Raw genomic sequence first — 11,747 nt, 5'->3', positions numbered from 1 at the left:
TCGAGGATAGCTAATCGCTCTTTCGGATAGTTAATATTATCAACTTATTGTTAAAACAAAGAATGTAGATTTCTAACGTAGTTAAATCAATAAAAATAATTTTATTGATTGTGACATACAAATTAAATATAAAGTAGTAAGGATATAATTTATAATTAAATATAAAGTAGTAAAGAATTTATTTCATTGATAGCGTTTCTCTCTTCTCGTCATTTCTATTCGCTTTGCGTGTAGTTAGATGACAATGATTGTTATTAATATTTTTGCACCGGATATCTACCTAACTAAAAAATATAATTATATCTAAATGATTTCTTTACATTAAAGATGTTTATAACTTCTTGTATATCTTCTGTCAGCGGTACTTAGTCTTCTAATTTTTGCAGATTTTTATTGAACAGTAACATAGTATTAAATTATTATTAAAAACCAAAATTTATAAATTACGTTTAAAAATTATAATATTGCATGTTTTATACAAATTTTTTAATATATTAAACAAAATTGACATTTTTTTTTATCAAGAACTGCGAATCATAGGTTAAGAACCGTTGATTTTTTTTTTTTTATTATACATATAAGTGCATCTCTCACTAAAATGTTTATATAGATATTTATAGATATTTAATATTTTATAGATATTTAATATTTTTTTACAAAGAGGTAGTTAAATAATTAATTTTAGATATGTTATATATATATATATATGTATAAGAAATGAGCCTATCTATACGATCCCTTTATCCATATACTTGAGTTTGATTTTTTTTAAGAAAAAGTTACTTGTTATTATTTCTCATTATTTGATAAAGTGCTAAATGCAATTAATTTTAGAATAATATGTTTTCCATAATAGTTTCAGCCTTTCTCATTACATCATCAACATCTAACATTGCAATATTGAATGTCTTATTATCAGGGTTGGGAAGTAACGCGTTACTTATAACGTCGTTACCGTTACAGTTACTTTTTTTCGGTAACGATCGTCACTTTTTTCCGTTTGTAACGGTAACGGTAACGTCGTTACATTTTTACAGTAACGGTAACGAATTAGCCGTTACCTATACAGCACAGAACATTGCAATTACATTGCAGTAATATTACAATCTTGCAAGTTGCAATGTAATATTGTTGAGACATTATTGGAACATATAACTGTAATATTTTATGAGAATGTTATAGCAACATTTCAAAAACATTACAAAAAACAGTTTTCAGTAATCGCTAGTTCGTTTATTTACCACTATGCGGCGCGCGTTGCGTTATCTATCCCGCATTTAAGTTTCAGTCACGATAAAGCTTGCAAAGAGCAGCTAATAAGATTAAAGATATAACTATTTTTATTAGTTTAATTTATCCGATACAACCCCAACACAGGAAATTTAGATATTGAACTGATTGTTCAGTAATCGGATACATAAATATCTAAAAAAGTTAAAATTATTCGTTAATTGTCTACTTAAGATGTAAAATAGAATTTAATATCTATATAAGTAAAATTTTAACTTTTAAGAATAAAATTATTTAATCATTACTATTTTCTTAAACTTGTAAATTATTTATAAAATAGCGATGTTAACTAGATAACAGGAAATTGTTAAATAGTTTCCATTCCTATATAAAACCAAAAATTTGATAATTTTTTAATATGCACACGATATTTCAGATTTTAATAAATAAACTTCGAGAATATATAAAGACATCCAAGAGAGAAAAAACTCGTAATTGCGTAAATTCACAATCTTTTTCTCTTATTTCTCTTGGATGTCTTTACATATTTTCAAAATTTATCTATCAAATTTAAAGCGTTCTGCATATTTGTAGCAACGCATTTCAATATTACAAATACATTGCACCGTAACATTACTGTAATATTACATTGTAATATTTCTAAGGGCGGGCATTTCAACGTTGCCGCAGACTTGCAGTAACATTGCAGAAACATTTCGCAATTTCCATGCAATATTACAATGTTTCAATGCAAGGTCTATGCAACGTTTCTGCAATCTTTCGGTGCTGTATGGGTACTTTTATCGTTATTTTTTGGTTCTTTATTATCTTATATCTATTCAATAGATGTATTTTTTGAAAAATATTTTGTAGCCTTCTATCATAGGCTGTATTCTGATAGTCACTGCCAGTACTGAAAATTTATAGTAAGGTAATATTGGTAATATTCAGACTTTACAATACTGATAGCGAATATTGGAATACACTCTTAAAAATATCAATATTTCTCTTATCAATATTTAAAAACAATGTTTGATAAAAATTTTCGACAAAATTGAAATTTGTAAATTACAATTTAAATTCCTATAAAGATAAGTATATTAAAAAGTAAAGATATTAACATAAAAAATTAAAATCATTAAATAAGTTTAATATAAAAAACGCTTGTGCTATATAGAGACTAATTTAGAATTTTTAATTGTAACATAGATTATTACGTTTAATATTGATTATTAAATAATTTTATAATCTAATAGCTTATTTTAGCATTACAAAAAACAAAAACATAACGAAAAAATAACGAATCGTTACTTTTCAAGTAACGGTAACGGTAACGCGTTACTTTTTAAAATCAGTAACGAGTTACTTTTTACAAAAAATAACGGTAATGGTAACGCGTTACTTTTATAGAGTAACGTTTCCAACCCTGCTTATTATATTAATGAGACGATTTAATTTTCTATTTTTTTTGTCCCTATATCAGCTCTAATGGCTTTTTATCAATTGTCTTTTACCGTATTTGAAAAAACCTATTCAATTTTATATATACGTATACATATAGTATATTTTTAATAATTCTATTTAAAAAAATATTTAGAGCTGCAAGGATTTTCTCGATGTTAATACTGATATTAGCCTGTCGCCAATAGTGTTCAATTTTTGTCGATATTGGCTGGCACCGTCGCCGCATGTATCGTACTGATGTTCATACTAGGCGGCCAGCTCTTTTCCGCATTACTACTGTTGTTCTGGGGGATGACCTTCGTGATTTCTAACTTGCCACTATTTTCGCGATTCTTGTAGTACAACCCACCGGCTGCGGCGCACATGCCTATTCCGCCGAGTACCATCAGCCATTTCAGAAAACTGTAAATCAAAATTTTAAGTTAGTGTTTGATTTATTACATTGATAAATTTAGAAAAGAATTAAGAGAGAAGTTTACTATTTTTAAAAAAGATTACTAATTTTATATTCATAATAACTATGTTGCTCTGATAAAGTTAAATAGATCACAAGTCACATATAACTAATGTAAGCAAGAGCGCATTAATTATTCATCAAATATAATTATTCGAAAAACATTGCTGTAAGCTCACTTGACAACTGCCGTCGCCTTGAACACCACCTTGACCTTGTTAACGAACTCGTCGTCGAGCAATATTCCTTCTTCCACCCAAAATAGCGGCAGCAATGCTTCCGGGAAGTTCTTCATCAATTTAAATTTCGGGATCGGTTGTATGAACATGTTAAACTGCAATCGCTTATGCGCGCGTATCGGCGTAGCTGTCATCGGTTCGAAATCCATGTCCATTTCATGATCCTCCTGTCAATGGAAATTTAATAGGATTTAATCAACGACGATTCTACATTATCTATTTACGTAATGTTTTCTTTTAACGATATATTTGCATTTTCTTTTTACATTTATGATTATGATTGATATTTACATATTCTTAACTATTGTCGATTGTACCTGATTCGGATGCAAGCCATCCACTAAATCCAACCAATTTTTCTCGCAATCGTAAAAGTGTGGAGGCGATCCGATGATAGGTGCACCTACACACTTCGTCATGTCATAGAGATTTCTCGTCAGGCAAGTGTCCGGTGTTGGGCAAAAACATTTTTCCATAGGATTCTTGCTCATGTCTCCCAGATCTGCCGTGTAATGAAGAGTATTGACACCTGCAAATTCAGAAATGCGTGATAAGAAAAAAGTCGAATGATTATAAGAATGTATATTTGTTTCTGTTACTTTACTAATACTTCTTCCGCTTTTCAAGAAAAAAGAAACTATAATAATAATAGTAACGTTATAAAAAATTTGTTAAAAATTATTGAAAAGGCAATGAAATTATTTTTATTATAATATTGTATTTATCTTGTTACTATAGTAATTTTGTATCTCAAAAGCTATAAACTTAATTCTAACTTTAGTGACATAATGAGATTCTCAATTTACCTTCAATATAATTTTTTGTAATCGTTTGATGATATAACTTCTCTTTCTTTTTACTTGATGATTCAAACGATTTAACATACCTTTGACTTTGCTGTGATAACGATAATGCGCGCTGATACTACGACAGATCTCATATCCGAACGAGACGATATCGTCGTCTGGCCCGAATAGAGGTGGGAAGATCGTCGAATCGGTACCGTTGAAAGCATTGCAGTGATCCTCCGGCCAAATATCTAATGCAGACTTACCATCCCATTCCAGAACGCGACCTACGTCCTTGAAATTTTTAATACCGCGCAGAACTTTCATACGCTCTGGCAAGGCGGTCCCGTTTTTCTAATAAAATTATTCGTAATTATTCAATTAGTAATTAATCATCAATACAACACGTGGTCAATTTTTATGATTTTCTCGTATTTTTCGCGTATGCATTTTTCATAAGCGTAATATCCAGTTACAATCTTATTTCTATTCAGAGTTGCGGCCAAATAGTGACAGTTATTATTCTCATACGTGACTCGCTTCTTTTTCAACATACTATTAGACTGATAATTTATATTTAATCGTCAAGAAACGCCTTCAAAAAATCAGAAATAGCAGAAGAGTTGTATTAAAACAACCTAACCTAACTAATAATAATATACTACATATCTATCCGCACATATAAAATATTATAGAATATGTATACACATGTAAAAAATATATATCTACACAAAAAATATAACCGGATACTTAAAAAATAAATTATTTAAATCGATCGACACGTGAGAAATTCTAATTAATTTTATTAAAAATAATTGTGACAGAGAGAAGAAAATGAATAAATATCCTTTTTTACAGAAGGCTTCTCTCGAATATGATTAAAATTTTAAATATAGTTGTATAATTTCTCTATCAACTAATCAAAGATTTTTTTTAAAATTGTGAGAAATCACGTACCCCGCCAAAGAGGGAGAACTTGTAACGATCTTCCCCGTCTGGCACTAGATCCTTCGCTTCCGTCTTCAATACGTTGCACACCGCCGAACCAGCGAAGTCCTTCACCGTGCAATCGACTGGCAGACCATTGAAAAGTATGTCCTTGGCTTTGGCTTTCACGAATAACGAAGCTGGCTTGTGGAAGATGCTGTCGACCGCTTTGCCTATTTTATTCAATACATTAACAAACGTTCTTAACGAATTCAATTAATTGATCGAATTAGATCGAGCCCAACAATTGTGTAACGATTTCTTTTCAGGCACTTTATCGAATTTAAAATTCTCTTTATTTTCATCAAAATCAGACTTAATCGTATATGAATCGCGAATAAAACGGCGATCAAGACGATAGAAATCTTATAAGCGCACACTCTCGACAAAGGTACATATATGCATTATATAGAGAAATGTATCTTTCTCATGTCCTACTTTGAACCTTCCGGCGTGCATTGTTATAGTCCGAGCCGACCGACCTACGCGATACGCGATACGCGGCCAATACGTAACTGCAATCAATATACGACATTGAAAAAAGATAATGATGTGTATATACATACCAACAACCGGCATTGCGGCAGGCTTATCTTTCAGAGTCATCATCGCCATACTCAAAATCATGAGATGCGGAAACACCATGTCTTCTTCCCCCGTCAATCCATTGCTCTTTTTGGGATTGAAGAACCACGTGGACTTAATGCTATATTCGACGCTATCCTCGTCCTCCCGATCGATGAGGTCGAACTTCACCTTGTACTCGCTAAAATGGATTTCCGAGTTTTTGAACATTTTGAAAAATAGATAGATTTATACAAAGATCAAAGATAAAAAAAATTCAATTATTGCGAGTCAAATTAAAATTTAAATCGATTACAATAAGATTGAACATATAAAAAAGAGATCGAAAGAGAAGAGCGTATAGAAATTGTTCGATAATTTTTAATAAGGGCAAATTAAATGACAGATTAATTTTTGACTTCCCATACAGCACTAAAGCTTGCAACAACATTGCTGCAATATTGCAATATCGCATATTGTAGTTTAATGTTGCAGAAATATTACAAAGACATTATTTTACAATATAACTTTAGTAATGTTACAGCAACATTCCAAAAATATTCCAAAGAAAGTATTCGATAATCGCTAGTTCATTCGTTTACCGCTATGCGGCGCATATTGCGCTATCTATTCCGCATTTAATTTTTAGTCACAATAATTACATAAAGTTTACAAAGAGCGGCTAATAAGATTAAAGATATAATAATTATTTTTATTAGTTTAAATTGTATAATATAACCCCAACACAGGGGACTCAGACATTGGACTAAGAATTCTTTTAATATAGTTTCCATTCTTATATAAAATCAAAAATTATTATCAAATTTTGTATAAGAATGGACAAACATGCAAAGATACAGATTTTAATAAATAAATTTTGAGATTATATGAAGACAAGAGAGATGTGAAAAAACTTGTTGTATGCATAAATCTACTACAATCTTTTTGCATATCTGAATATTTCGGATACAAAGAGATTGTGAATTTACGCAATTGCAAATTGAGTTTTTTCTTATTTCTCTTAGATACTCTCTGTCACTGAAGGAAGTCGAATGTGTACCGAAAAATTTACAATTTATAATTTCTTTATTATTATAATACAGAAAATCTATATACACACTAAATCCTGATTCTTATAAGCCTAATTTCTTATTATTTTTTTCATATGTTAAAGATATTATGTCGATAAATATACATAAAGCATTATTGCATATATATTATATTGCTATGTTGCTGCAATATTATATTGCAATATTTCTGTAGGCGGACATTTTACTGTTGCTGCAATATCATAACAACGTTGCAGCAACATTTCGTAATGTTTCTGCAATGTTGCAATCTTGCAGAAAAATGTTGCTGCAATGTTGTTGCAGTCTTGCGGTGCTGTATGGGTTGCGCATTTATATCCGTGATTGATTACAACTTTTTAAATAATATTATGATCGTATAAGCGACTCACTCGTAAAAGAACGGTCCGACTTCTTGCACTATTGGCTTTTGACCCTGTGCAATTTCATCAGGATTAGTTATGTTGAACATATAGATTTTAAAGTCTAGTGGCAGCGGGAAATTCGACCACATTTCGCGCATCTCACTTCCTGGTTTCAGCGCGATAGCCTACGGACATTAAATCTCGTTAGTTTCATAATTACAAAGAAATAAAAATGAAATGAAATAAATGATTACGATGTTTCCATAGTTTTAGTAATTAAAAATTTTCATAATCTTGTAGCATAATTTTTATTTTTATTTTTATATACATATATGAATTCAAATTTTTTTAAAATAAAGTTATTTTACTGTCCGTAATTCGGTAACCGATGTATAGATTTGGCGATATTAAATTTGAAATTTCGCAATCAAAAAAAGACCTATGTCCACGAAAATTGCGCAAATTATAGTCTTAACGTAACAGACACGAATATTTATGTCTATTAAATTTATGCTGTGGAAATAAAGTAAATATACGTGTAACGTAAATATAATATACATATGTGTAAATATAAGTATATATTATATTTGTTAGCTATGATGATCGTGTGATCATCTCTGAAAATGTTTTCTTGTAAGTACAATAAAAGAAACCATTACAATTTACCATTTTCGGGTCGGAGACTGAAATATGTAATCAAATACTGGAAGAATACGCTAGAGTATTATAGTTACTGACGGCAGAGTTCAAGGATTTTGCGCTGTACACTTTCGCGGAATGACTTGATCGTTTCACAATATTCAGTAAAGTCGTAACGATTTTGATTAGGCTATAAAATTTTTTTTTAGATAAACCAAGTCTACCAAGCATGAATACGACAACAATAAATTCAATAAATTATTGTACATTAAAGTTTGTTAAAATTATATATTATATTATATAATGTGTAAATACTCATTTTAAAACTAGAAAATATATATAAAAATACGTCGACCACAGAATATATTAATACAAGAAAATAATCAAAGACGATATTACATGTAAAAGCAAGATATGTAAAAACAGGGTTGGGAAGTAACGCGTTACTTGTGACGCCGTTACCGTTACAGTTACTTTTTTTTGGTAACGAATTGGTAACGACGTTACTTTTCGTTATCTGTAACGGTAACGACGTTACTTTTCGTTATCTGTAACGGTAACGGTAACACCGTTACATTTTTTCACTAACGAGTAACGATTTTAATAGTTACTTTTATCGTTACTTTGTTTTTGACTAATGGCTCTGGAACATAGAATGCGTCAATGCGTTACGTGTGATAAGAATGCCGTAGCTAATCAATCATCTCCTTATATTAAAGCCGTAAAGATGTCATCTAAATAATGATACCATGGAGCCTCAACTTCTCTTAAAAATAAATAAGATATTTTGGTAAAATTTATTTGATAAAGGAAAGATTGTGATTTACTTTAAGAGATTAAGAATTTATATTATTAATTAACAATTTATATTATTATATATTATTATATAGTTTATGGTTTATATATATTATAAATTAATAAAGAAGTATAAAAATGCAAACTTGCTATTTCTACGTTAATATTAAGAATTCATGTATTATATTAGTATTAATTATAATATACTAATTTAATATTAATATATTATATAGTAAAAAAATTAATATATTATAAACAAAGTAACGGAAATAGTAACGATTCGTTAGTTTTTGAGTAACGGTAACGGTAACGAGTTACTTTTATAAAGTAACGTTCCCAACTCTGTGTAAAAGAATGAACAATTTTTAATGATATGTAATACCATAAAAATTTATTTTTATAGAAAAACGTTAGAATCTATGAAAGTATTTTTCGATACATTCTTGAGTTAATTATACGAGCTATGCAAGAATAAGATTGTTGAATAAATGAAGATGAAATATTTTTCAACTACTCTAAAGATATTTTAAAAAAGCATTGAAAAGTGCTTTATTATTGTAACGATATACACTATTTGACTATTTGATTCAAAATAATGCGATCAAAATAGCATAAATTGTTGTACAAATATTATTATCATTACGTTTAATGAGCTGATATATAAAATAAATAGTGCTAATGCGAAATTAATTGTGGTAAATTGTATAAATGTGATAAATTTGTAGTTTGTTTACCTTCTTGATCTGCGACCTAATTAACGAGGGAAATCCACACCATGTTATAATGCCGAAAACAAACATAACTCCACCGCCGATTGCAAGTTTCTTTATAGACACCATTTTAACGCTCTGTGAATGTGGAAGTATCGAATAATATTTAAGCATAAACGCACGATCGAATTTAGATATTTTGAACGAATAAGCAATTTTTAAATAATCGTAATTTACTCAAAATTAAAGCTACAAACCAAATTTCTGTTGTTATAATAGTGACATATTTATCGTATATCTGTCGGAAATTAATATCAATCGATCACGACCTATCGCGATACTTAACTACGAATGTAATAACAATATTTCATAAAATATCAATGAAAATCAATTGCCAAAAGTTTAGTTTCGATCTAAAAAACAATCGCGCTCATGATTTAATTTTCTCTGAATTTCATTCTTGCGAATTGACGAAAGTCATTTCTGCAACATTAAATCAACATTAATACGATTGGAACCTTATTGTATGCTTCAAGAACACGAAGCACTTTGCTCAAGACTTTGCCGAAAAACGGAAACGCATATAACAAATGAAAACGCCTCATAACATCGTATATCCTCCGAAGGGTGCGAACGGTGACATCAAGCGTACGTTTCTTGGAAACCATGAATCTCTGATTTTGTGTACTCTGATCGATTTCACATTAATTTTAATCTAAAATTAGCACCTTTTGCTCACTGCACTGATAAAAGAAAAATTCAAGATCGTTCGTCTTGTGTATAATTTTTAAAATTAACTCTTTACAAAAAATTCTGTCTATGTATGTATGTGTATAAAATCAAATGCAATATATATTATAATACATGAATAAATTAATGTTAATTATATTAATGATAATACATCATTAAATATAACAATAAGAAAATGTAATTTCCACAAAAAATATTATTAAATTTAGTTAAAGAATAAAAAAATAGGATATTATAGAAAAAAAAATAAGATACGAAAAGTAAGATTTGAAATATATGAGAAAATATCAAGTTATATATATGGTCTATAAAACTGACACTATCAGAGAAATAAATTAAAGAGTAATTTTTTACACTTTTTGAGTTTAAAGATAATTATGATAAAAATCAAGAGAGAGATGTTTGAGAAAAATTCGTTCTATGCGATCTGAATCGTCTTCATCCCTTCAGTTGAGTTTATTTTTATGTTCGTAGTCGAAGCAAGTGAATTAAACACATAATCTTTTTTCTTCAATATCCGTATTTAGTATACATTTCAGTATTCAATATCATCATCGGTATTCAGCCTTAGTATAATTATTTGATTTCTCGTATAATCTCTTGATTTTTCACAAAAAAATATTGTTTCGCGCAAAATGTATATTCTTTTCTCGTCGTTTGATCCATAAAAAGAAACAGTCAACGTATACGCAAAAATAAAAATTCCGATTGCTCAAATCCTTAATCACTCCTTTCGTCGCGCAAACGTATCCACAGATTTCTCTCGTTCGTTTATCCACATTTAAAATTCCGTAGGTAGATATCTCTATTGCCAGAACCGCGTAAGGAAACGAGTTCACGGATCGCGACGCGAGATGCGAAAGCCTCGACCTTCCCCGTGTGGTACCGTCTTCGCACCTATTCGATCTCCTGGCCAATTTCTTCACGCCACCCTCGCCGTCGACGTCGCCGTTGATTGTGCGCGGCTTGTCGCGAACGAACTGCCTGGGCGATAATGACGGCGACGTCTTACACCAGGCCGGCGTCGGCGTACTCCTGCCTGCTCCTCGGCCCCATTGCAAACTTCTTAACTTTTGTTATTTAAACGGCGCGGCATCTCGAGCACAACGGGATACAACTTTATTCTACTTCGAACGCGATGCGATCACAAAGGCGTGGAATTCACTCGCTGACTCGCAAAGTCGTGCGTGATTCAGTCATGCTGGAGATCCTCCAATGAAAGTCACGAAACGACACTCGAACTAAACTGTCCGATGCATAAACAGCTATATGATGACTGTCAATTCTCTTCTTCTAGGCAGCTTATTTGGAGAAAAAGACGGAATAATGCGCTATCATATTGTAAGAATGAGATAAAATTAAAAACTAATACCGCGAAGATACATTGGTTTTACTTTAATTTTCACATTTTTAATGTAATATATGTCCATATTATGTATCTCTTTCCAAAATCTTTTACAAGGAGATGTTAGAATCTAAAATTTATCTCCGAGCTATAATAGTATGTACTGAAATAATTAGAATAATAGAATTAATTAGAAAAATTAATTAAGCAAGATTAATTAGAACAAAAAAAGCATTATTTCGTAACTTTCGTTGAAGGATTTTCAAATTACGTAATCCTTTATCTTGTGCAATTCTTATGGCTATAAGTAGATTATCTGAAACAGTTTTAAAAGATCATAAAAATATACA

The 11,747-nt window shown here is 30.3% G+C and overlaps 1 protein-coding gene across 2 annotated transcripts; it reads right to left on the bottom strand.

The window, feature by feature from the left end:
- Positions 1–81: 81 nt before the first annotated feature.
- Positions 82–11,171, bottom strand: LOC138941719 (sensory neuron membrane protein 1-like). Of its 2 annotated transcripts, none has more exons than XM_070311586.1 (9): positions 10,950–11,171; positions 9,327–9,440; positions 7,186–7,343; positions 5,729–5,928; positions 5,133–5,335; positions 4,274–4,529; positions 3,705–3,916; positions 3,328–3,554; positions 82–3,096 (listed from the first exon to the last, which is right to left on the bottom strand). In XM_070311586.1, the coding sequence occupies exons 2-9, from the start codon at positions 9,429–9,431 to the stop codon at positions 2,883–2,885; spliced, it is 1,575 nt and encodes a 524-aa protein (XP_070167687.1). In that variant the 5' UTR covers positions 9,432–9,440; positions 10,950–11,171; the 3' UTR covers positions 82–2,882. The 2 variants fall into 2 exon arrangements, with proteins under 2 accessions (XP_070167687.1, XP_070167686.1); XM_070311585.1 differs by lacking the exon at positions 10,950–11,171 and adding an exon at positions 9,821–10,090.
- Between the last annotated feature and the right edge of the window lie 576 nt (positions 11,172–11,747).

This window comes from Polyergus mexicanus, unplaced genomic scaffold (genome assembly GCF_030449975.1).
Source record: "Polyergus mexicanus isolate NDT 795.1 unplaced genomic scaffold, iyPolMexi1.0 SCAF_20, whole genome shotgun sequence".
Classification (NCBI taxonomy): Eukaryota; Metazoa; Arthropoda; class Insecta; order Hymenoptera; family Formicidae; genus Polyergus; species Polyergus mexicanus.
The sequence above is the reverse complement of the archived record's forward strand: the minus strand, read 5'-3'. Positions and strand labels throughout refer to the sequence as shown.